Source organism: Poromitra crassiceps (genome assembly GCF_964638095.1).
Source record: "Poromitra crassiceps genome assembly, chromosome: 6".
NCBI lineage: Eukaryota > Metazoa > Chordata > Actinopteri > Beryciformes > Melamphaidae > Poromitra > Poromitra crassiceps.
This window is the reverse complement of record NC_139627.1, coordinates 13,755,165-13,782,269: the sequence shown is the minus strand read 5'-3', so window position 1 is coordinate 13,782,269 and position 27,105 is coordinate 13,755,165. Positions and strand designations below refer to the sequence as shown.

At 41.7% G+C, this 27,105-nt stretch overlaps 1 protein-coding gene across 1 annotated transcript; it reads left to right on the top strand.

Moving 5' to 3' along the window:
• Positions 1–2,990: 2,990 nt before the first annotated feature.
• Positions 2,991–18,012, top strand: LOC310777721 (L-amino-acid oxidase-like; the record flags this gene model as incomplete). The annotated part of the gene is made up of 6 exons (XM_083638093.1): positions 2,991–3,077; positions 3,796–3,914; positions 7,722–7,923; positions 8,008–8,070; positions 12,103–12,239; positions 17,379–18,012. The coding sequence occupies 6 exons, from the start codon at positions 2,991–2,993 to the stop codon at positions 18,010–18,012; spliced, it is 1,242 nt and encodes a 413-aa protein (XP_083494219.1).
• Between the last annotated feature and the right edge of the window lie 9,093 nt (positions 18,013–27,105).

Sequence of the window (27,105 nt, the reverse complement as noted above, 5' to 3'; positions counted from 1 at the left end):
ACGTGTAAAAAAACACAATTTGGTTCATCATATTGTTAAAACATCTGTTGTAGCTTGGAATAGAGGCAATATTGATAGTGTGTGAATTGGCATTTGTCCATTTTATTGTGTAACTGAGAGTTGAAATCTGGTCTATACGAAAACTACATTTCAACGCATTTTATGTCACATGAAATATCATAAATATGGGACTATAGGCTATGTGGTGCCAGCAAAAAGCTTCCAGGACACTATGGTTAATAGTTTAGCGCAATACTATAAAATAATGAATTCAGTTCCTGCAGCAACGCGTTAGCTATACTAACCGTGACTGACTAGACTAGACCAAAGCAAGTCTGCACCGGTCTGCACCAAGTGCGGAACGAGGTGCTCTGGGCACGCTATGTTATTGTAACAGACTGTATACGAGGCTCTGTGTACCTCCTCAGTCTCTGGTGTTAAATGAAGTTAACCTCTGAAGCCATAGGCTACAGCCTATAGACAACACACACACACAACATAATTTTAGTCTGTTACATTAATATAATAGTCTCGTACACATCACATAAAATAACTTGTCCTCCCGATCGTCGACAATCATGTAGTCTACAAGTTGTGTGCGAGATAGAGTATATATGTGCCCAGCTCTCTACATAGTGTAAGAAATGTATAGCAAATTTGCCTCAAACATCGACTTGGACTCAAAAATAAACTGATTAGATTTTGGTGGTCAAAGGTCAAAGTTCAAGGTCACTGTGACCTCACGAACGCCATTCTCAAGTTCGGTAAAGCGATATCTCACAAACGCCTTGACGGAATTTCTTCCAATTTGGCTCAAACGTCCACTTGGACTCAGGATGAACTGCTTACATTTTGGTGTTTAAAGGTCAGTGTTCAAGGTCACTGTGACCTCACAAACCCCACTTATAAGCTCTTTAATGCAATATCTCAGGAACGCCTTGACGGAATTTATTCCAATTTGGCTCAAACGTCGACTTGGACTCAAGGATGAACTGATTAGATTTTGGTGGTCAAAGCACAAAGGTTAAGGTCACTGTGACCTCACAAACCGCATTTGCAAGCTCATTAATGTGATATCTCAGGAATGCCTTGACGGAATTTAATCTAATTTGCCTCAAACATCCACTTGGACTCAAGGATGAACTGATTACATTTTGGTGGTCAAAGGTCAAGGTCAGTGTGACCTCACCTTGTAACACAGAATTTCTTCACATTTGGCTCACGTCTGGGCAGACATGGATGTTGACTGCTCACTTGTTGGCAGAGGCATATAACCACGGTGTGGTCTAGTTTCACTCTGGAGGAGTACAGCTCCTGTATGGAGGGCAGTTTGGCACCGATGATTTTCTCTGCAGTCCTGACTGTCTTGTTTGTGCCTGTCATGTTTGGTGGCTGAGCCAAACCAGACAGAGATGGAGTTGCAGAGGACAGACTGGATGATGAATGAATGAACCTGATGAAGCATCTGCGAAACGCGTTGTACCTGTGATCTGTTGTTGCAAATAAATACCACGTTGAAAAGTCGGTCCAAGTCTGAAGAGTTTGTGCGGTCCCCTGGACTTCTAGTCTAGTGTTTTTTTGTTTCTTATTCAGTGTAATCGTTCTTGCTGTGACCAGCACCTCCCGCTCTGGATGTGCACGAGTGCTCTACTATTGATATATATATATATATATATATATATATATATATATATATATATATATATATATATATATATATATAACTTTGGGAGTGCACTGCTGGGAACCCAACAGAGTGCAATGCCAAATTTTGTGCAATTCGGCATTGTGCCACCTACTGCCAACACAACAAGTGGTTTATCTTAAAAAAGATTCATCCGATTGACTTCAAACTGGAAAAGTGCGCTGCTTGGAACCCGAAGGCGTGTAGTGCCGCATTTGGACATGGACATATCGATATGATATCGATACTGAAATCGATATGATGACTGACCCATGATGATTAAATCTCCCATACCAATGATTTAAGTATTGTACATAAAGATTTCAGTGTGCACTAGGAAGTCATTATTTGGTTGGGCAGCGGCGGGAGGGGGGTCACGAACCCTACCCTTTTTCTTTTTGGGGGTCGCGGCTCAAAAAGGTTGAGAACTGCTCATCTAGTAGATGACAAATCCACTAAGAAATGAACCTTTGTTCTCCACAGTCATGGAATCATCACAGATGACCCAACTAGATGCTGTACTAGTCAGAATCAGACGTTTTGTCATCATTGGTCAAAGTGGGTGGGGCCTATGGTGTAATTACCATGTAATAGCCAGTAAATCAAAGTTTACTCACATACACGATTTCAGACGGACAAGCCCGTCTTTATTGTCACACGATTACAATCAACACCTGCACGGAGGGCCACAACACACACATGCTGACGGTGGCCTGTGAAATTTGTCCTCTGCATTTAACCCATCCTGGCTTTGTACTTTCCTCCGGGGGGCAGGCCAGGAGCAGTGGTCGCTTTCTCGTACAGCGCCCGGGGACCGACTTCGGATGTTGTCGTCACTGGTCGGATGACGATGACGATCTGATCTTCTGCATGTTTTTAATGGGGGGGGGGTTATATACGGAGGAACCCCCCTGGGGGAGCACGGTCATAATCGGTCACAAACGTGTCAGCCTCATCTGGAATGGCATTTCTGACATGTGTTCAGAATATTTTGCGATTCAACTAAAAGGGGGTGCCACAAACACCACAAATGGGCGTGGCCTAACACAATAACACCCTTGAACTCCACACCTGTTTGTTCAATGATCGCGAAACTTGGAATATATATCAAGGGATATATTTGGACCATGCCCTCCAAACGACTTACAGCTTTTTGCGACCCTTTTGTGGCTATATGTATTACTATTGTTGTTCTCTTGACAAGTCAAAAATGCAAAAATGAAATTCAAATATCTACCATAGACATACATGCCAATACATTTGGTCTCTATTGCATTCCTTAGATGTAGGGGAAAGCCTTGCAGAGATGCTGGGAGACAAGGACTACGAGGAACTTGTTGAGATTGCAAAGAATGGCCTCCCTCACACAGACACACCTAAGCATGTTGTTATAGTTGGTGCTGGGATGGCTGGTCTGACTGCTGCATATCAACTAATAAAACATGCCACTAATTATAAGGTATGTATTTCACACACTGAAAGTTGCAATAGTTCATCAATGACTTTAGTGACCTCTATTGGCAACCAGTGGGAACCAATTTCTGGCAGAGCCCAGATCACGAGAGATGTACCAACCATGTCATGCTAGCTTGTCAGGAAGGTAGCTAGATAACACTCCAAAGTTAGGCAAAATTTTGGCGAGGGGAAAAAACATTTTCAAAGGGCTCTTATTTTTCACAGCCTAATGTTGGCAGGTGTGTTTGTGTGTGTGTGTGTGTGTGTGTGTGTGTGTGTGTGTGTGTGTGTGTGTGTGTGTGTGTGTGTGTGTGTGTGTGTGTGTGTGTGTGTGTGTGTGTGTGTGTGTGTTTTTGTGCGCCCCCACGCGTGTGTGTGTGTCCGTTTTGAACCAGCTAGTAGCCTTATATTGTCATTTAGCCTTTATGCTGCTATTGCATGGTTAAATCAGCAAATTTTATTTTAGGGGTGTATAGCGCATTTTGGTATAGCGCAGTGGAAGTGGTCCCTGGGAAATTTGGTTTGGTACATAGTGATACTTGGACGGAAAGGTTTGGGAACCCCTCTGATCTAATGCAAAGCAAGGTAGAATTGCATTTCAAATGATGTCAAACTTTATTCAAAACTTTATGATGTGATGTGATGTGATGTGAAAGGTAACCATACTAGAAGCAAGTGGTCGTGTTGGAGGACGAATTCAGACCTACAGAAATGATGAGGAGGGCTGGTATGCAGAACTGGGGCCTATGAGGATCCCAAACATCCACTCCCAGAAGTGAGTACTTTAGATACCCCCTTTTACCAGTGAGAGCCACAATAAATCCATGTTATTGTGAAAACAGTGAAGTAATCTTTAGAAATGTGATTAAGCTAGGGATGGGCATTTCTAGCAAAAACACTATTAGAAATTAACTGGGAACTATTTCGACCATTATTCACTGCCGTTGCAGCTTCCATACCAACGGAATAAACATTTCCAAATTCAAAGCACCTCAAAGACACACATAGCAACTTGTAACGTTACAAAGAATTCAAGGTGAGTGTTGCAATTCATCTTAACGTTAACGTAAATTGATATTGCTACCGTTACTATGAGCACACAGTCTTGTGCAACTGTCTTGTGCAACCGTCCGACATTAACAATAACGTACATTAATGTTAACGTTACACGCCAATTAAAAAAATGCAGACGTCTGCCTTGTCCTTTTCGGGGGCTGTCTTCATATCACTGCTTGATAAGCAAGCTGGGCCCCTCCACAGCTCCCCTCCCCTTCTCCAAAGTTAAGAGTCGCTGAGAAAAGTCCCAAGCAATGGAACATGCCAGATACGCTCTTCATACAAGTGTCACAGAGACATTTCAAAAATACACATACCAATTAAGCAGATGTACTCATTGATTAGATCTGCCGGGGTTTGAAAGCCTGATGCTGATAATAAATAACTTTAATATACCAATCCTTCTGTGTTTTGTGCTGTTGCACCCAGCCACCATAGTGCCCCACAGCGCCCCTCTGGTCGGAAGCTAACACAGGAGCAGGCACAGCTGCCATCTTAAGCATCCAGAGACTTACGCACATCCACTGGTTGGTGCTGAGCTCAACTGTACTAAACAGGAAAATAAATGAAAAAAGGGCTCGCAACACAATTTTTAGATAGCTCCCGTGGCGGCCATTTATTGAGATGACAAACAGTTTCGGCCCAATTCGGGCCTTCGTCAGTGTCAAGTGAAAAATACATTTACAAGGAAGTGCTTAAATAGCATTTTCATGGGTCTTTGTCTCCGCCTAGTGGTGTGGAGGCAGACCCAGGTACAATCTTCAAAGCAGTTTCACAAAGCATAAATCACATTCTAAGGGAAAGGAAAATGGTGGCAGAACCTATCCGAATGAACATACAATAGCTCTACACAGCAATCACTGCACACTAATATGCACAGCTGCCATCTTGCCATTTTTCGAAAAAATAATACCACTGGCACCGAATTTGGATGAAGTTCGCAGCTTCGAGCTTTCAAACCACGGCTGATCTAATCAATGAAGACTTGGGGCCCTATCTTCCCAGTGGCCTTAGGTGCAAAAACTGGCGTTAAATGCAAAAAAACGCGCCTTGCGCCTGCCTCTGGAAGATAGCAACATGGTTTTAGGCCCCGAAATCCGCTTTATGCCGAAGAGGCGTGGCACAAAGACCAATGGAAAAAAGTTGTTATATCGTAGTTTTGAGCCCCTGTCATTCAGAGGCTGTTCTCTCCCCCTCTCTCTCTCTCTCTCGCGCAGCACAAAGACCGATGGAAAAAAAGCTGTTCTCTCCCCCTCTCTCTCTCGCCCTCTCACTCCCTCTCTCTTGCGCATCAGACAGGCACAAAGACCGATGGAAAAAAGTTGTTATATGGTCGTTTTGAGCCCCTGTCATTCAGAGGCTGTTGAGTCACATGTGAAATCTCCCAGCATGCATTGAGGCTAATACATTTCGAGAAGAAATATCAACCAAATCAGCCTAAATTGCCTAAAGTGGTAGATAGAAATAATGTTTCTGTTCACACAACATGCAATTCTCGATCATTTCAATATTGGCCAAAATAAAAACCCCTCTCTTTCTCTCTCACTCCCTCTCTCTCGCGCGTCAGACAGGCACAAAGACCAATGGAAAAAAGTTGTTATATGGTAGTTTTGAGCCCCTGTCATTCAGAGGCTGTTGAGCCACATGTGAAATCTCCCAGCATGCATTGAGGCTAATACATTTTGAGAAGAAATATCAACCAAATCAGCCTAAATTGCCTAAAGTGGTAGATAGAAATAATGTTTTTGTTCACCCAACATGCAATTCTCAAACATTTCAATATTGGCCAAAATAAAACATAGAAATCCAAACACAACCCTATGTGAAACATATAGTAACCCAGGTGGTATGTATATCCCTCGCAGATATAATGTGATTTAGATGAGAGACAGCCGTAACACGGTTCTACTGTGATGTCTGTACTGTGATGTCTGCTCCGCTCCAATAAGACTTGGCTTACTTCATATTTACTTTTACAATAAAAAGACATTTATGCAATGACTTTACATAATGTAGGCTATATTTATGTGCATCATCTGCAGCACTGGAGAAGAAAAGGTGGCGAGAGAAAACGATATCATTCTAATCTGGACAAACTTTCACCAATCTAATCTCATCATGACATAGGCCACATAGGGATAGGCTATATTTTTCTAGCCAATGCGTTTAGAACATTCTTTTCACTTTGATCTTGCTATAGTGTAACGTATTTACATGCCTGCAGTATTTAAACTGCAGTTAGATAGGTTTGAGAAGGATAATAATATGGAATAATATATATGGAGACAGACGGGGATGAAAGGGAGGGGGAGAGCTCAGAGCGCTTGGCTTTTCTGACCGGACTGGATCGCTCCGTGGAATTGCAGCTTAAAAGGGAAGCTTGTGACTCATTTACTGCACTTCTCCAATGAGCAGATTGTGCATAATTTTACGCTTAAAAGGCATGGTTATAATGCTTAAGGCCGCGTGTAGCGCCGATACCAAAATATCGAGTGCGCTGGTCCACGGCCACTAATCTGCGCTGCATCTGGCGTTGGGCGCAGTTCATAGGCCGATGCAACGATAGAGACCATAGTGCCTAGTGCCAAAATATATATAATAAATAAATAAATAAATAAATAAATAAATAAATATATATATATATATATCGACCATAGTCGAGATGGCCCAGGGAATGGTAGGCAGGATATCAGCTTTTCTTCATGCAATAATGAGCCTTGAAAACTTTTCCTTATGGTTGAGTATAGAGTTTAACACAATTTCTCCTAATTTACGGTTCTCGCAAGGAGCTGGGTGCTATTAGACCGACAGGGTGTCTCAGCCATTCTGCACCATAGTCTGCATTCTGCACATGCGTGCGAGTGGGACGTGAGTCCACAGCAGGTAAGGCAATTGTCAGGCAAGACAAGATAATTGTCAGATATACTATTCGATTTTAACAATAAAAAGCGATTTTCAATAATAAAAACAACTATTCGAAAATCAATGCCCATCCCTAGATAAGGCCTAAACTAAAAGTAAATATAGTTTGAAAACCTCTACTGTTCAATGGAATTTAGAATAATTAACAATGATGATTGTGATCTTCAAACATTCGAAGAACTGAGCATTTACCAAATCTGTGTACCGTAATAAACAGTGTCAATATCCATCTGTCAATCACCAGAATTATTCAGGTATTGATCAAAAAACTCAGCAAGCACAATAACTACAACTTTGATCCTTTGAGTCGAGGTGAGATGTGTAACATCAGGGAAATAATGATTTTTTTTAAAATACAAATCGCACTCTCAATAAGCTGAATTTGGCAGGCCCGGGAAATCACTGTGACATAGGCATATTACAAGATTAATAAGCCCACATATAAATACAGTTGAAAGATAATTATGTCTACACAACCATAAACTCAATCCCACTGCATTGTTTTGCATAGACACATGTAAAATCAACTGCCAATTAACCAAATAAATTAAGCAGACAGAAGCTTCATTAAAATGTTGAAATCTAGTCATCTCCTCAAATGCAGACCCCTCCTGAAGTTCCTGAAAAAACTGGGCGTGAAGGTGAATGACTTCTATGAGACAGACGACAACACATTCTACCTAGTAAATGGGGAGAAGCACAAAACTTCAACAGTAAATAACAACCCAGACATCCTGAAATACAACCTGAGGGGCGACGAGAAGGGAAAATCCGCTGAGGAGCTCTTAGAACAAGTTCTCAAAAAGGTTTGTAGAGAACTAAAAATAAATATGTTTTCAGTGTACAAAAGGCCTAATAATGTAGCCTATGCTTGTACTGTCTTTTTGCAGTGTCCCAAAGACCCCAAAGACCCCAAAGAGTGGATCAAGAAGTGTGATCATTACTCTGTAAAGGTATAGATACTGCACATCTCTACATTTCTTCTTGTACCCGAATAAGGAATAATCCTCAATTTACCATTAGTCCATCTGATGGACAGTGATATTCATAATTAATTAATGTATTATTATTATTATTATTATTATTATTATTATTATTATTATTATTATTATTATTATTATTATTATTATTATTATTATTATTAAATAAATGCAAACTGGATTTTTCTTGGGGGGATTATCATAACCTGGGATATGTCAAAGATTGGCAGCAACATTGATTTTGATCCATCTTTAGTTTTTCGAGAATTGTACATTTGCAACAACAAAAACTCAATCGCCTACTAAGGTCCATGTGATGGACTTTGATATTCATAGTTAATTTATATTGATATATTGACATTTTGTTTTATATTTTTATTGTTTTTATTCATTGGTAACTTCATACCTCATACCAACATTTCATACCTACTCAGAATTTTAACCCCTTAAATGCCAGTGTACAGTGAGTACAGTACAGTAAAAAAATAGTACAGTAGAACACAAAAAGTGATTTTCCTTCCCATAAATGCAAACTGGATTTTTATTTTATTTTTTATTCATAGCCTGGGATATGTCAAAGATTGACAGCATCCATCCAGAATGATATCCCTATGACAAGTGATGTCATAAGATGATTTTGGTCAATAATGATGTCACTGATGAATCACTGATGATGTCATAGACATTGTGACATCATCAGTGGGTTTTCATATTCAAAAAAAAATCATATTTTTCATATTTTGAGCCAAAAAGCCAAAAAGCGCATGTTTTGGCTTACCAGCCATTTCCCCCCAAAAACACGAATTAGCTTTAGTCCAGCATCCATAAAGGCTTCAAATCAGTAGTGTGCACCGTTAAATTCAGTTTTTGGACATTTTCCCATGTTTGGCATAGGGATAAATTTCCTGTACATTTAATGTAAACTGCATGGAATTGATTGCTATGCCCAAACTGGGGGAATAGGGGGAAATAGCCAAACACAGTAGAAACTAAATTTCCTAACGAAAATGTTATTGTGCTTGCTGTCCTCGCCATGGCCCGCCTCCTTGCAACGCCCCTGCCCATGCAGCTCCAATCGGCAATGTGTAGCTAGGACGTCTCTAGGTGGTTAAAGGGTGTAGTATCTGGCTAGGGTATTTCCGGCTGGTCACTAGGGCATTTGTAGATGGTTGCCAGGGTGGACTAAGTAGCTACGGGGGGCCTATGTGAGGAGAAGCGGGAGGAGCCAAGGAATCCAGGGGCAAAATAATTTTGATTGTAGACGCTATAGTTCAAAAGTTATGGACCAAAATGTAAAGATGGCTGTTATAGCGCCACCATCAGGTCAATAGGAGTATTTTATTTTAGATCAGAGCAATGAGTAAACGTGGGACGAGGTAAGGAAACCTGGGAAAAAAATATTTTGATTGTAGAAGCTACGGTTTCAAAGTTATAGACCAAAACGTAAAGATGGCTGTTATAGCGCCACCGTCAGGTCAATTGGTGTAATTTTTTAGGCCAGAGTAGAAGAGTACTCTATGAACATATGGACCAAATTTGGGAACAGTCGCTCTTATGGTTTGTGAGCTACAGGTAATTGATGTTGCTTCAGCGCCCCCTATAGGCGAAATGACACAATATTTTTCCTATCAGCTCGGAGTACATCTCTGCACAACTATACCAAGTTTTGTTAGCATCGGACGTTGTGTTCCGGAGTTATAGCAATTTTTCTGTAATAGGCCCCCCCCACAGAACTTTGGAAATCGATTATATCGCAACAGTGCCTTTTTTTTGTTTTTTTGTTCAAAAACCACGAAATCAGTGTTGTGCAGGACAGGCCACACATGATGTGTGCTTTGGTTTGGTGAAGATTTGACAAGATTTCAAGGAGGAATGGCAAAAAACAGTTTTGGACTCATTTCAATGGCGGGAAATCGAGTCAGACGTAAATGGGCGTGGCCTATATGAGTAGATGCGGAACGATCCAAGGGAAAAAAGAAGTTTGATTGTGGACCCTACGATTCAAAAGTTATGGACCAAAACGTAAAGAGGGCTGTTATAGCGCCACCATCTGGTCAATTGGTGTAATTTTTTGTGGATAGTAAAAGGCCCCTCTGTGAACCTCCCTGCCACCTTTCGTAGCTGCACCTCGTATGGTTTCTAAGATACAGCTAATTTAATGCAAGATTTTTCGAAACCCCATTCAAGTGAATGTGAAAAAAACTTGCTTAATCGCAAATAGCGCCCACACCGCTTGATCAAACCCTTAGCAAAGTAATAGCATATCTTTCCTCAATGAGCCACACGTTTTGAGTACTGGCATGTGTATGTGGTGCGAAAACTGTGGGGGTTATTACGTCCCAAGATTTGTGGCAGATATAATAATAGTAAGTATGGGGGACTTTATAGATTGTGCCTTGCTGTCAGCAAGCACAATAACTACAACTTTGATCCCTTGAGTCGAGGTGAGATGTGTAACATCAGGGAAATAATGATTTTTTTCTCTCAATAAGCTGCATTTGGCAGCCCCGGGAAATCACTGTGACATAGGCATATTACAAGATTAATAAGCCCACATATAAATACAGTTGAAAGATAATTATGTCTACACAACCATAAACTCAATCCCATTGCATTGTTTTGCATAGACACATGTAAAATCAACTGCCAATTAACCAAATAAATTAAGCAGACAGAAGCTTCATTAAAATGTTGAAATCTAGTCATCTCCTCAAATGCAGACTCCTCCTGAACACAATGAGCATTAAAACAACATGTGAAAGGACTTACATGGTATCATGAACGCAAACTTGAAGATTTTTTTTTATTAATCCAAGGATTCTCTCTGCAGGAAACAGTCAATTAACTGCACAGACAGGCTTTTGCCATGTGCGCAATTATACAGCACATGTCACAGGCAGAGGAAGGGGAGGGGGGTGATGTTATTTTTTTTACAATTTCGAATTTATTTTAAAGTTAACAATACAATTAGACCATGTAGCCTAAGTTTCAAACACAATGTTGTGTGTAATGTGTGTAATGTAATAGGGGGTCAGCCCAATGTTCCCATGGCCCAATGTTCACCGGAGGTTGTAACAGTCCTGGAGACACCTGGAAAGTCTGGGGCAATCCTGGAACCAACCTCCCCAGGTATGAATCTTAACATAGCTGAATATGACCGTGGGCTCTATCTTCCCAAAAGCGCTAATTTAGCGTTTGCGCTTGTTTAACGCCGTGCGCAATGCAAATTGGGGGCGGACACAAGCGCATGCCTGTGATAATTGTACTGGGCATTGGCTGCCACATGCCAAAGCAGGCGTTTCAGTGCTAAAATGTGGGGATAGATGGCATTATGCTATCGTCAGCAGCGCAAATACTTTGCGCTAAGAGCTTTGAAAAGGACCTCTTACGCGCAAATACCTCTCTGCGCTGGGTGCGCTGCACGGAGATTACAGCTATGCTCCCAGCGCAGAGAGGTATTTGCGTAGTGGAAAGTGGAATTCCTTTTGGATATGTCATTACGCACAGCCTTGCCACGCCAAGCGGGGGAGCAAAACTCGGCAGAACACCTGGCGGACGGCGCAAGGCGGAATGCTATCTTCCCTGCCAAGGCACGCGCAAACAGGTGCGCAACACACTATTAGGGGATAGCGCCTGTCGGAAGATAGAGCCCAATGTTGTTTACTTTAGAACTTTATTTACGATAGGGCTGTCCCGAATACAGCTTTTACTTATTTTTAAGATTCATACCTGGGGAGGTTGTTTCCAGGATTGCCCCAGACTTTACAGGTGTTTCCAGGACGGCTACAACCTCCGGGGAACATTGTTCCCTGGGAACATTGGGCCCTGGGAACATTGGGCCCTGGGAACATTGGTACACTCCCATGTAATAGTAAGTCTAACAAAAAATCATTCTGCATCTGAGTTTTGACTTTGAATCGCCATTGTGTAAATGTGCTACAGTATATAAACCTTGCCTTGCCTAAGTGAGGCTGTAATCTGAAGTGATTTAATGATTTTTAACAGGAATTTCTAGTAGCAGAGGGAAACCTGAGTCTAGGAGCTTTGAAGATGATTGGAGACATCCTAGACGAGAACGCTCTGTTTTACACAGCACTGACGGAGACGATCTATGTTCAGAGCCTTATCAAGGATTCTAACAGGTATATACGACAACAACTACATCTAGTTTCAGATCTGTAGTCATAATAAAATGTCAAGGTTTATTGGACATTTAAGGGGATACATGGCAGGAAAAGTCTGTTTTACCTTTCTCATACTCTGAGCCAGAAATCTCCACTTCAGTAGCACTTACATACACCAAACACTCTAGTTGTATTCATAACTATATTCTGAAGGTTATTACAGCGGGGGTTGTTCATATATAATTCATAGCCTGATTTATTTATTGTATTTGTGTTTTGTTTTTGTTTTTCAAAATGATTTTTCTCAAACTCTGAGCCAGAAATCTCCACTTCAGTAGCACTTACATACTCCAGTTTTATTCCGAAATACATTCAGATAAAAACATTTTTTACAGAGGGGTTTGTTTATATATAATTTGTATAACATTTTATTCCTAAAAACATGGCGAAAATGGAATTTGTATAACTGTATAACACTGACTGACCACTAAACAGCAGAAAAGATAAATACAGTAACATGAAAATAGTCTACTCACCCCGGCTAGCTGCTGCAGCATCGTCTGTAGGTTCTACACTGTCCGCAGAACTTTCTTGACGACGCTGGCCTTGCTAGCTTGATGTTTTCTCCTGGACTTTCACTAAAAACTTTCTGATGTCCATTTTGTTTAAACAAACTAATTCTATGGCATGCAATGCGGAAGCGGCACAAGCAGTATACACTCAAACTTTCGGTTTCAACGTGTGACATCACCCACCCATCTACTTGCTTGAAAGCTCGCACGTCCTGATTTGTGATAGGTCTAAATGTATATCAATCATAAAATATGTATTTGATTCAGTTACAGTATATACATTTTTTGGTTTTGACGTTGCATGTAAAAGATTTCTGTCTTTTTCCTTTTTTTACACACACATTGGCCCCTATTCTCCCACAGGCCTTCGGCGCTAAAACGGGCCTTAAACGCAAATGCCTTGCGCCTGTCTCAGGAAGTTATCAACATGGCTTTAGGCTGGTAAATGCGCTTTAGGCTGAATGGGCGTGGCGCACTCCCTGAATGGGCGAGAATGGGCGTTTCAGCCTTAAATGCCGGCCTAATGATATCTTCCCACCTGGCGTAAATTTAGCGCTTTGCGCTTTTGAAAACCAGGCCTATTCAGTGCGCCAGTTGAGCGGGGCGCTCCTCTGCCTCTCCCCTGTCACCCTTCTCTGTCTCTCTCTGAAACCAGGCCTATTCAGTGCGCCAGTTGCGAGGAGCGCTCTTCTGCCTCTCCTCTGTCACCCTTCTCTGTCTCTCTCTGACTCCCTCGCTCAGACAGACACAACACACGTCCCATAGGAAAAATAAGTTGTAAGTTCACTGCCTGTGAAATGTCCCAGCATGCATTGTGCTACTCCATTTCGCTACTAAATAGCAACCAAATGAGCCAAAATAGATATAAAGGTAGATCTAAATAATGTGTAATGGTAACACAACCTGCAATTGTAGAACATTTCAATATTGGACCAAATAAAACATTGAAATGAAAACACCACCCTATGTGAAACATATATGTCATCCTGGGCCTAGGGCCTATATATATTCCTCGTCGATTTAACGTGATTTAGATAAGTGACAGCGTAACGCGCTTTTACTGTCATGTCCTACTGTGATGTCCGCTCCAATAAATTGGCTCTACTTCACATTTTAGTTTTACAATAAAAACACATTTATGCAATGACTTTACATAATGTAGGGTATATTTATGTGCATCATCCTACCTGCAGCAGGGGAGAGAAAACGATATCTTTCTGGACAAACTTTCACCAACCTAATTAATCTCATCATATAGGGATAGGCTATATTTTTCTAGCTGATGCGTTTAGAACATTCTTTTCACTTTGATCTTGCTATAGTGTAGCGTATTTACATGCTTGCAGTATTTAAACTGCAGTTAGATTGGTTTGAGAAGCATAATAATATGGAATAATAGCCTATATATGGAGACAGACAGACGGGATGAAGGGAGGGGGGGGGAGCAGAGCTCTTGGCTTTGTCTGGTTTTACCGGATTTTTCCTGGAATTGGAGCTTAAAAGGCAAGCTTGTGACTCTTTACTGCACTTCACTAATGAGCTGATGGTGCATAATTTTACGCTTAAAAGGCGTGGTTATAATGCTTGAGGCCGCGTGTAGCGCCGACACCAAGATATCAAGTGCGCTGGTCCACACCCACTAATCTGCGCTGCGCCAGGCCTTAAACACAGTTTCTACACCGATTGCAACGATAGGGCCCATAATCTGGCCAGGCAAAGACGGGAGACAGGCCTGGCCCGGTCTGGCCCGCCCCCAACGCCTGGCCTGAAGTTGGCGAGTTAAAATGGAGCTTGCGCATTGACCGGCTCCGGCCGACAGACCGGCCGCTCTCTCTAACTAGGTCAAGTGCCAGAAGCATTATTATGGAACCCACCGCGGTTTTGGGCAGACCACTCCCTGTGCCCGCCTACTGTATGCAGCACTCAATCGCCGGGATTGGCCAGGCGCCCATGCTCCATGAGCCAATGGGACGAGTATTTATTTTCACAAGCTCTGGCTGCATATATATATATATATATATATATATATATATATGTTGATATATATATATATATATATATATATATATATATATATATATATATATATATATATATATATATATATATATATATATATCTCAACAGTCAACAGCGAGTGGCTTGTGTTTTTCCTCTAAAAGGGGGTGGGGCCTAATTGCCGATCTATGAGTGCAGCAACTTGAGTGAAAACAAAAAAAGAGTTTTGTGGAAGAAATTAAGTAAAAACCTATCATCAGCCACAAACATTGACATATATTACTTAAAATGAGAAAAGAACATTTCTTTATTATTAGAGTACTTATTAACTAATAATAATAATAATAATAATAATAATAATAATAATAATAATAATAATAATAATAATAATAATAATAATAATAACAAATGAATTGTAATTGATTTGATTTAACAGGCTATACAGACATTGATACAACTATTGGGCTACTTCAATATAGGCCTATAGGCACTGAATCATAATGCAAGTTAGACGTTACGATGTTCTGGACCTTTGCTCGAGGACATTTTCTCTAACTGGAACTCTAGAGTTACCCAGAAATCGCTGCCATGGGGGTTCATAAGGAAGGCAATGGGATTTTTGTATGGGGATTTCGGTTAAACACGTGAATTAAGGTCTGTGGTTAACAAAAGTTTATGAAACAGCAAAGTTTGTGTTCTTCACAAACGAGGACCACTTTTATGACTTTTGAAGTGGTTTCTGAAAATCGTGTATAAAAACGCATTGCCTATTTTTCTTTTTACAGTATGTAAATAGGTCTATATTTCAGATAGTCTCTCAAGCCAGACTGTTCTTCTCCATTCTGCGAATGCAGCTTAAACAGTCTGTAATTCACGGCGACAGAACATGGACAAAGGAAGTTGGGGGAGGGGGGGGGGATGCTTCAGACCGGAGGAAGTTCCCCTATCATCGCTCATTATTTTCCCTGAGCGTGGTCGAATTACAGACATTCCGAGAGCCAGCCGTCTGTTTTAAGAGACTACTACGGGCTCTATCGTTGCATCGGCGCAGTTTCTAGGCCGAGCGGCAGGCGCAGATCAAAGCAGTGGGCGTGGAAAGGCGCACTTGATATCGTCGTGCTGGCGCTAGATGCAGCCCAAAGCATTACAACCACGCCTTTTAGGCGTAAAATTATGCACCGTCATGCTCATTGGATAAGTGCAATAAACGAATCGCACGCTTGCCTTTTTAGCTCCAATTCCAGTGATCCCGCAAAACCAGACGAAAGCCAAACGCTCTGCCCCCCCCCCCTCCCTTCATCCAGCCTGTCTGTCTGCATTATAGGCTATTATTCCATATTATTATGCTTCTCAAACCAATCTAACTGCAGTTTCAATACTGCAAGCATGTAAATACGCTACACTATAGCAAGATCAAAGTGAAAATAATGTACTAAACGCATCAGCTAGAAAAATATAGCCTATTAGATTGGTGAAAGTTTGTCCAGAAAGATATCGTTTTCTCTCCCCTGCTGCAGGTAGAATGATGCACATAAATATACCCTACATTATGTAAAGTCATTGCATAAATGTGTTTTTATTGTAAAACTAAATGTGGAGTAGGGCGAAGTTATTGGAGCGCACATCACAGTATAGCAGATGACAGTAGAAGCTTCCGAAGCGCGTTCCGCTGTCACTTACCTAAATCACGTTAAATCCACACAGGGTATATATAGGCTCAAGAGGACATATATGTTTCACATAGGGTGGTGTTTCATTTCATGTTTTATTTGGTCCAATATTGAAATGTTCGACAATTGCAGGTTGTCTTACCATTACACATTATTTTAGATCTACCTTTTATATCTATTTCGGCTCATTTAGTTGCTATTTAGTAGCGAAATGGAGGACCCAATTGCATGCTGGGAGTGGACATTCACAGGCAGTAAACTTACAACTGCTATTTCCTATGGGAAGCTGGGTGCTGCTATGTGTTGTGTCTGTTTGAGCGAGGGAGTCAGAGAGAGAGAGAGAAGGGTGACTCAGAGGCAGAAGAGCACTGGCGCACTGAATAGGCCTGGTTTCAGAGAGAGACAGAGAAGGGTGACAGGGGAGAGGCACAAGTGCACTGGCGCAGTGAATAGGCCTGGTTTTCAAAGGCGCAAAGCGCTAAATTTAAGGCAGGTGCCAAGATATCAGTACGCCGAGATTTAAGGCCGACACGCCCACTTTGGCGCATTCAGGGACTCCGCCACGCCCATTCGGCCTAAAGCGCATTTGGCAGCCTAAAGCCTATTGATATTTTCCCGAAACAGGCGCAAGGCACGTTTTTTTGCGTTTAAGGCCCGTTTTAGCGCCGAAGGCCTGTGGGAGAATAGGGACCTACATTTCAGATGACTAACGGTGACCACTAATTGGGCAATTAATCTATGTGTGTGTGTGTGTGTGTGTGTTTTTTTTATACCAGCTACTATGAAGTGACAGGAGGGTTTGACAACATCCCTAAGGCATTTCAGAAAGTGCTGCTGAATTCTACAATTCAACTTAACTGTCCAGTCAAGAAAATCCAAACATTACCTGATGGTCGTGTTAACGTCACATATCAAAGAGGAGGGAACTTGACCAGTCTGAAGGCTGACTTCGTCCTGGTGACAGCCACAGCCAAAGCCACCCTCTTCATCGATTTCCAGCCTGCTCTGTCCCTCAAGAAGAGATACGCCCTGAGGTCGGTCCACTACAGCAGCTCCACCAAAATCATCCTCACCTTCAGCAAGAGGTTCTGGGAGGATGACGATCCTCCCATCAAAGGCGGAAAGAGCATCACCGACTTGCCCTCTCGTTTCATCTACTACCCTAGCCACAGTTTCCCAAAAAATAAGACCATTGGCGTCCTCCTGGCCTCCTACACCTGGTCTGATGACGCCGATCTCTTCCTGGGGATGAATGACACAGAGCTGAAGGAAGTGGCTCTAAATGATTTGGTGAAGATCCACGGCGAGCAGGTCAGGTCTCTCTGCACAGGAGTGGTGGTGAAGAAGTGGAGCACGGATCCTTACAGCCTGGGTGCATTCGCTCTCTTCACACCATACCAACATCTAGAGTTTGCCGAATTGCTCTTTGCAAGCGAAGGGAAGGTGCACTTTGCCGGGGAGCATACAGCCTTCCCTCACGCCTGGATTGAGACCGCCAGGAGATCTGGAATCAGGGCAGCCAAGAACATCATCAACAGTACATGTATTTAGGGAAGTGAATGAGAGGAAAGCATGTGCAGAGAACAGGAGACAGTACAGGGTGTTATGGAAAGAATCAGAGTTTGGCAGTTGGTGTTTGATTTGTTGATTGTGTGTGATCATTTTTTATTTTTGCACTCTTTTCTTTTTTTAATACAATAGTTGCTCTTTTCAGGATCTCCTACACATAGAGAGTCACTACATTCCAAGAATTCTGTTACTGTCTCTAACTTGTCTCCTTCTCTTTGTGATTGTTATAGATTTAGTAAGGGAAATCAATGGCTTTTACCTGGATTCATGTAATCAATGTGCTTCATAAAAAGAGTAAATGTCTCTTTTACAAAAGTGTATATAAAGTTTAAATGTTTCAAATCGCATTTACAGTAGCCTACAAATCACTTCACAAAAGAGTAAAAACAAAAATCATGCATAGCTGATTAGACAGAGGTTGATTGATTCCAAACTGTGTCTGTAGACTTTTCAACTGTCTTAATTCATTCAAACTTGTATTTCAGACACAAGTGCAGGTCCATATAAAACAATACAAGACATAAAATACATAAGAAATGCATTATAAATGCAAAGACAACACTAAAATAAATACAAGGCATCATAAAACATAGAGGCTCTTTCTCCAATGTCGCCACAAAGGAGAATAGAACCTGGTGTTGCTTAATGCAGGATTGGTTAAGGCCACAATAACCCTGTTCAGAGGCATCTAATCGACACATAAATCTGTACATGAGATTTCTCAAAAATGCATTTAGTGTGGGTATACCCATAGTGACAAACAGCTGACTGGCACTATGCCAACGAGGGACTCGCAAGAGCAGTCGTAGAGCATCATTATAAGCCACATGAAGTTTTTTCATGCTGCTTTGTCTGTAGCTGCCCCACAGGTGAGCAGTGTACAGTGGTGTACAGTACGTTCTGAACAGTGACACTTTGACATCAGCTGTACACATCTGGAATTTTCGTATCAACATGTTTTCCTGGGCGTACAGTTTACGTCGCTGTCTCATAATATCATTATCATCAGACAGATCATCAGTGATACAATGGCCAAGATATGTAATCTGGTGGCACACTGCAAGGACGTTGCCGCTCAAATAAAACGGGAAAAATGAACTTGCGGTCTTCTTTACAATGTACAATCATAATGTTAATGAAGGCAAATAAATAAATTAAAAGATACAGGTGTGCCAGGTGTTTTTTGTTTCTTTTTTCACAGTCCTATGCTTCACATTGTGAGGAAAGTCTAAATTAAAGATTGTCTAACTGGAGGCCGTGGCCAGACTCCATGGTTACTGTCTCTGCTCATTTCACTTCAAATTGTTCTGTGCTTGCCAAGATTTAAAATCTTAGGGTAACCCTTCATTTTACAGGTACCCTAGTTGCATATGAACTATTTGTAATTACACATAAACACCAAATGTAATTACACAGTAATTACCAATAGTTATAAATGATGTTAATATGTAGTTACATTGTAATGGACCTGTAAAATGGAGTGAATCTGTTCAACTGTAGTTCATATGTAGTTACACAACTCCTGCGTATAAAATGAGGCCTACACAATACCAGACATTAGCTAATAGCTAACGGGTTAGCCTGTCGCAAACAGACACTGGAGGTTTTATTTGGGTTGAAGCACGAGGAGAGTATTGATATCTCTGGGAAGTGCTTTTGACTATGGGGATGTTCGCAAGCTCCTCTCTTCGTAGCTGTTGTATAAGGATACAGAAGAGACAGGCAGCTGGATAACGTTAGTTGGAAAAACGACCCGACTGAGAGACAGCAGCACTGGGCTACCCAGTTAGTAAACGTAGGTTACAACGTAGCCAAAGGTTCAGTTCGATTTCACCTGTTAAACCAACATTTGTTCCAAAATGAATTAAATCATAGCGTTAATCAAATGCTACGGAAACATTAGCTAATCAACAGAGCTGCAAAGATCAGTTCATCAGATAATAATTTCCCCCTGTATGACGGTTTGTTGCCCAGAGCACCCCGGAGTCTGGCTGCTAATAGGAGCAATCTCCGACAACGAAATTCAGATTTCCGTACCGGCGTCATTTTGATAAACTGACCTCATAGTGGGAATCTACATGGTTACTTTTGACGAGACAAAAATTATTAGAACTTAAAGTGCCATATTTAGAGAGCTAGAGAGGATTGACCACACAACGCACTGTGTGCACAAATCTAGAAACAGCAGCTCTACATAAGACATTTTAGAGGCGATAGAGGAGCTCAGACTGAGGTTTCAACCCAAAAGAGCTCCTGCACAGACTCTGGTTCTTTGATCTGAGAAGATTCTGTCTTCAATACACCATACAGGGAGAAGATAGGGACACTCTCTCCATTCATATTATATCTAATGCATCTGACTGACATACAGTTATCCTTTCAAACTCCACCTTTGCAATCAGAAGTTCAGTGGTTCGAATCCACCACTGGGTTTTAGCAATATCTGTCCCAGGCCTACCATGTAACTGTCTTTGCAGCTGTATTACAGAGACTATGTCCATTAGCCACACCTGGAAAGATGGTGAAGAGGAGGACTTCCATTCCTTAAAAATAAGTATTTTGACGACAGTTGTCCCCACTGTCAGAGATTGCTGCACGGCTGTAGCGAAGTTCAGAGAGGACTCAGAGCAGCCGAAGATGGCGAGTTCTGCCTCTGGCTGCAGGGTTATTTTGTAGGCCTTAGAGTACCAGTCAAATATTTTGGCCCACAAACTCGTTAGTGAAGGGCAAAACCAGAAGGCATGAGATAGCGGGCCCTATTCTCCCACAGGCCATCGGCGCTATTACGGGCCTTAACCGCAAAAAAACGTGCCTTGCGCCTGTTTCGGGAAAATAGCAATAGGCTTTAGGCTGCCAAATGCGCTTTAGGCCGAATGGGCGTGGCGGAGTCCCTGAATGCGCCAAAGTGGGCGTGTCGGCGCTAAATACCGGCGTACTGCTATCTTCCAGCCATCTTCCGACCTGGCCTACTTTTAGCGGTTTGCGCTTTGGAAAAGCAGGCCTAAAGCAGGATTCTGTGCACCGGGGACAGGAAAGTGAATGGAGAATACAATATATAGAAAAAAATACTTTAGAATACAATAGAATATAAGATTGCAACCCTTCTCAGGCTTTGGGTGAAGCTGTAATGCAGTTTCATAAATTTAGTTTAGGCTATCATAATAATCCCCATTTATGTGTAATATAGCTCTATGTTTTATTACCCCCCCCCCCCCCCCCCGAAATTAGCTAGGCTACTAATATTACTAATATTCCTAATTAATATGTATTATTATTTCATTCAGATAATTGACATTATAGGCATGTATATCGTTTAATGTGAGAGAAAGGGAGAGAGAAAGAAAGAGAGAAAGAGAGAAACTGGATAAACTGTTGTGTAGCGCTTCTTCAAACCCCACTCTTCATTACAGCTATTCATTACAGAATTGTCTTTTGTATTTATTTTTTCTGTGTGCAAAGCATAGTAGTTAGAATTATTTCCAAATGTTTCCCCCGTCTGTGGCAGCGGCGCTGTCCGAGGTGCTGAACAAGCCGCAGCGCATATCGGCCCTCCCGGCGGGAGTAATTCCCCTCCCCAAACAGTGCGCGATGGTACATTTGAACCTGGATGGATAGATGAATAAACGACTTAAGTAAAGAGTTGTTTTGTAGCTATTCAAAATGAATGGTGGACAGATATATCACCTGAGTCGCCAGCACCATCTTCTCCTCTGCTGTGAATTTAGTGGAGCGGTTTTGGTCTGCCATATTGACCACACTGCGCCAGCTGCTGCCAATCTGGCTATTAAAGCCACTCTGATTGATTACTGAAGATTTTATTGAGAATTAACATATTTGTCAGTGCCTGTGGGCAGGGGGTGGGGGGGGGAGGCATATATAGGCCAAATAAAATACAATTACTCAATAATAAAATCCTGTAAATAAAATAGAATAAAGTAATCAGATCCAGTAAAAGTGATAGGTGTCATTCAGAGGATGTTGCATCGTGCAGTGGGGGAGAAGAGATAAAACGATATCATTCTGCCCAAACTTTCATCTAATCTCATGACATCCAGCCATAGGCTATATAATTTTCTATCCGATGCATTTAGAACATTATTTTCACTTTGATCTTGCTATAGTGTAGCGTATTTACATGCTTGCAGTATTGAAACTGCAGTTAGATTGGTTTGAGAAGCATAATAATATGGAATAATAGCCTATATATGGAGATAGACAGACCGGATGAAGGGAGGGGGGGGGCGGCGGAGCCCTTGGCTTTGTCTGGTTTTACCGGATTTGTCCAGGAATTGGAGCTTAAAAGGCAAGCGTGTGTCTCTTCCCTGCAATTCTCCAATGAGCGGACAATGCATAATTTTACGCTTAAAAGGCGTGGTTATAATGGTTGAGGCTGAGTTTAGCGCCGATACCAAGATATCAAGTGCGCCTTTCCACGCCCACTGCTTTGCGCTGCGGCTGGCGCTCGGCCTAGAAACTGCGCCGCTGCAACGATAGAGCCCAGCATGCCCACTCTGACACCTGACACCTGTCACACAGAGGTGAGACAGAAGGGAAGATCTTATGTAATTTATGCTTGGAGTAGTGAAGACAGTGAGCAACTTTAAATTGAATCAGCTGGTGTACTATTAACTAAGCAGAGTTGTACCACAGACAGACTCCTTTCCCATATAATGTCAGATAAATAAATACCAAATTCCCCCTCCCACACTTCTCTAATCCTCTCAGTAGAGGCTGTATTGCAGTTGTCAAACAGACATACAAATCTAGAGATAAGATTCCTGGAGTGAGGAGGGCTCAGCAATACATGGAAAAAAGCATGCTCATTTGGGAGCGCTTCAAAGGTATGAATCTTAGATCTAACATAATTTCTGGTTTGCAAGTATCTGAACCAGTTTGTGCCGGGCAACTGTGATTGTTTCACTCTTGACATACAGTAACAGGTTTTATTTTCGAAAATTATTTTTATTTTATTATTCTCGTGAATTCCTGCCCAGCTCGGTTTGCTCTGTGCTGCTTGACGCAACTCAAAGAGAGAAGTGAAAATACACAGGCCGATTTGTTTAGTGGAGCAGAGCAGAGAGCCGCTTCAGGGTGGACACAGGCGTTCACTAGACAGGCTGCGACCAGCTCCGGTGTCTGCCTCGCCTCCCGGTCGTAATGCATCGTTTCCTGGAATCTCAATCTGCCCGGCTGCCCGGCAGAGACTTTAGGCAGAAAAGAGAAAAAACTTGAATGGATGCACATCAGAGAAGATTTAGAAGTCAGTAGACGCAAATCCATCTGAAAAATAACTAAGTAGACGCCTGTCTACCTGCGTCTAGCCTCCACTACACCACTGGCTATACAGTATAATGAATACATTAATGTGAGTCACCGGGACTCAAAGGAGCAAGATAAATGGAAACACATCCAGTTCACCTCCAGCAGAGGGCAGAAAAGTCACAAGTCCTTTCCATTTTCAATCATGTGTGTCATCTCAGATCAGGGACAGGCTACTCAAATGACCACAGCTTTATTGCTTAGACAAAAAGCATCAACACTTTTGTAACCATGCCTTAAACAAAGGCACCAAAAGTACAAGCACATTTTCTGCTTTGCAATTCTGCAACACGCTTCTTACACCACACTGTTTCTTATATTAGACACTTTGCTCAAAAATCAAATCTATTTCATTGGGAAAACACCTCTATTCAAAATGCAAAACATACCTCAAATTGGCGACACCACACATACATGAAAACACTTATACACTAATTGAACACCAATCAGTCCTTTGCACTACAAATAGGCCTCAGGTAAGTTCACCTGATCTGGAGGAAGTGAGAGGGGGAGAGAGAGAGGACGAGGACGAGGACAAGAAAGGACAAAGAAGGGGACCAGGCAGTTGGAGACATTATTTCTGATGACATTAGGGTCACTTTGGTGGAGCATGTCATGAATCATGGCCTGACGATGAGGGAGGCTGGGCAGAGTCCAGCCCAAGCTTTAACAAAACTATATTATTGAGGAACTGTCACACCACCTTCTCACAGATCCAGTAGGACTCTGCGGCGCAATTCTGGTCATTCCATATGTTCAGAGGATCAGAATAGCCATAGAATATCTCAACACAGTCCTCTATCATATCAGGGTGCTCTGCTCTGTGCTGTTCACCATTGTCAGGCTGCTTCCATCCCCAGTAGCTGAAACACAAGAGGACATGGAGTCAAACCCTGTGGTGAAGACATTGTCCATAGCTACAGTAACTCTGGAAGTTTCACACCAATTAGTCAGAAGAAATGTGATGAGATCTTACGCTGTGGTAAGAGGTGATCCATCCACCCATCTCCAGGTCCCTTCTTCCTCTCTATCTGTCAGACCAATCCACACCCGATCCCCCTTCTTTAGTCCAACAAGGAATAGCTGTTTGTGGAGAAGAATTTAGAGGGTTGAAGTGATGATAGCAAGGAGTGAAAGAGGGTGGAGAGCTTTAACCACACACACAGAAACACACACACACACACACACACACACACACACACACACACACACACACACACACACACACACACACACACACACACACACACACACACACACACACACACACACACACACACCTGCTCCTCTTTGCTGTTGATGATCACCAGATCAGCTCCTGTCTTCAGACATTCCTGTCTGCTCTGTTCCCAGGTGTTATTCTCATGGGAGACGTAGTACCAGTGAGAGCTAAATTCAATCCAACAATGTGGATACGTTGCTGCAACAAATCAATACAACACAGCATGCATGTTAAAGGATAATTTCGTTTTTTTTTCTACCTGGACCCTATTTTCCACACTGTACTATATGTGTCATCGTGACACATTTTTTTCAAATTGGTTAAGTACTCACCAAGATAGCCTTGTGTACAGCTGGTCTGTAACTGGTCTCTCTCTTTAGTCAGGTTGTTGTTACTGGCCTTTAGCTGGTCTATCTCCATCTTCATCAGCTCAAGCCTCTGCCCATCTGAATGATCTGAAAGCAATTTTCAGAGAAAACCATGCTCCTTGAGTTACTCTTATAAAGTTTGAGGAACTGAGATATCTGTTTCTCTTGGCAGTGAACAAGCTAAGGAAGCAAAGGCGTCACTTTGTGTCTGTTAGTTGCAGTCGTGATTCTATTGGTGCCCTATTCAAAAATTCCCTTGAACCAGCATTCATCACCATTATTTTATAAATAGCCTGACACCAACAAAAAATACATTTTATAATTAGAAATCCTCAAGTTCCTAGGGCATATTTCATTAGCCTATTCATATCTTTCATACATGGTGCAAAATTAACTTTTTTGTCACAGGCCAAATGGCTAGTGGATGTTAAAAAATAATGTTACCAGCCACTCAATAGATTACCATTGTTTGTTTGTTTTTGGCTGGTGGTGAGTGAAGCAAATATCCCAGCCACTTTCATATTTATATTTTACCAGCATTTGGCGACTGGTGCTAATTGTGTGCTCTGCTTTCATAGCTTAACTGATAGCTTAGCTAGCCATGAAAAAAGTTACGCCATTGCTAGCTGAAGTTATTCAGATATCTCCCCATAGGCTGCTACAGTATAGAACAGCATTCCGTTTTTTGCTTAATCAGTATCTAGCATCCTCTTTTTTCTTTCGTTTTGACTTCCAGATACAGTAACTTCTTCATTTCCTTCATCCAGCATATGTGGATCATGTAGGTTATTCTCGTACATTCTCTTGAATTGAAAGTGAAAGTGAATGACTGTCATTCCTGTCAAACTTGTATTATTCATGTACATTCTCCTGAATGATTCACGTTCAATTAAAGAGATATGTGAATCATGTAAGTTCTTTAGGGAGGTTTCCTACATCATTCCAAATCAGGCCTTGGGGGGCCCTAAAGGCCTGGGTCCCCAAGCAGTTGCCTGTCTTGCCTGTTCACAAGCTGCGCCTCTGGTTAGTTGAACAGCGATGTGAACATTAGGGCTCAGATGAAAAAAACAAAAATAAATGGTCTTCAACATAATGAACATGCATCAGTCAAGGTTAAACGACATCGTGGGAGTTTGAGTTGTCACCTATAATGAGTCAACACTGCTCTACAATGTCACATGATGAAACTCACACCTCTGCCTGTGCAGCGGAGGCAGAAGACAATCAACAGGCGTCATTTATTTTGGATAGGAGACTATAACACGGTAGGTCAGACAGAGTAGATTCAATTAAACAACGGAAGGTATAATGTTACTTTTTGGGACAATGCACATTTCTTTCTTCTATAAATTGCATTCCATGTTTTCTTATTGTGCAAATACACAAAAATCTCAAAGTATTTTTCAGACCCCCCCCCCCCCCCCCCCCATGTCGCAAATTTGAACAGAATGACACTTACGCATGATGAGACGCAGAGAGACGTTGAGAGCGAATTGTGTAACCCACAGCAGCCCAAAGCTCACCAAGACCAGCCTGAACAGTTTTCCCTCTGCAGAACATTCACATGTGAGACATCAAATCATAATACCATTTTCACTTAGGCTGCTCAAATACATTAAGCCTTTCAGTGTAAAGAAAATGTGTCAAAGAAATCTGAAATCTTCCATTTCTCTTTCCATATTTTCCTCACCATGTTTCTGGGTGGCCTGCTGAAGCCTCTCAACAGTATTAGGCCTCTTGAGATGATCTTCATCGAGCTCCGTTATTTCAAGTTCATCTAGTTGGACAAACCTCGCCCTTTCGGCATCTCTCTTTGCTGCTGACTTCTGCATCTGTTGTTCTGCATAATACAGTATGGTAGACTGAAGTCTGTCAGCATTTAAACCACATCTCAAGACCACATGGGTCAGGGAGGAAGTTGCCTGTGTCCAGCAGTGTTGGGGGTAACTCATTACAATGGTAACATATTACATGTAATATATTACTTTTAGCAGTAACTCAGTAATATAACTTATTACTTATAGGATTTCAGTAATATTATACCAGCTACTTTGTCAAGTAACTCAAGTTACAAATTGAGTTACATTTTATTAATATCAAAGCACATATTTAAAAAAGATACAATCATTTCCTAATCAAACTGTGTGTTTTTATGCAAAAAAAACC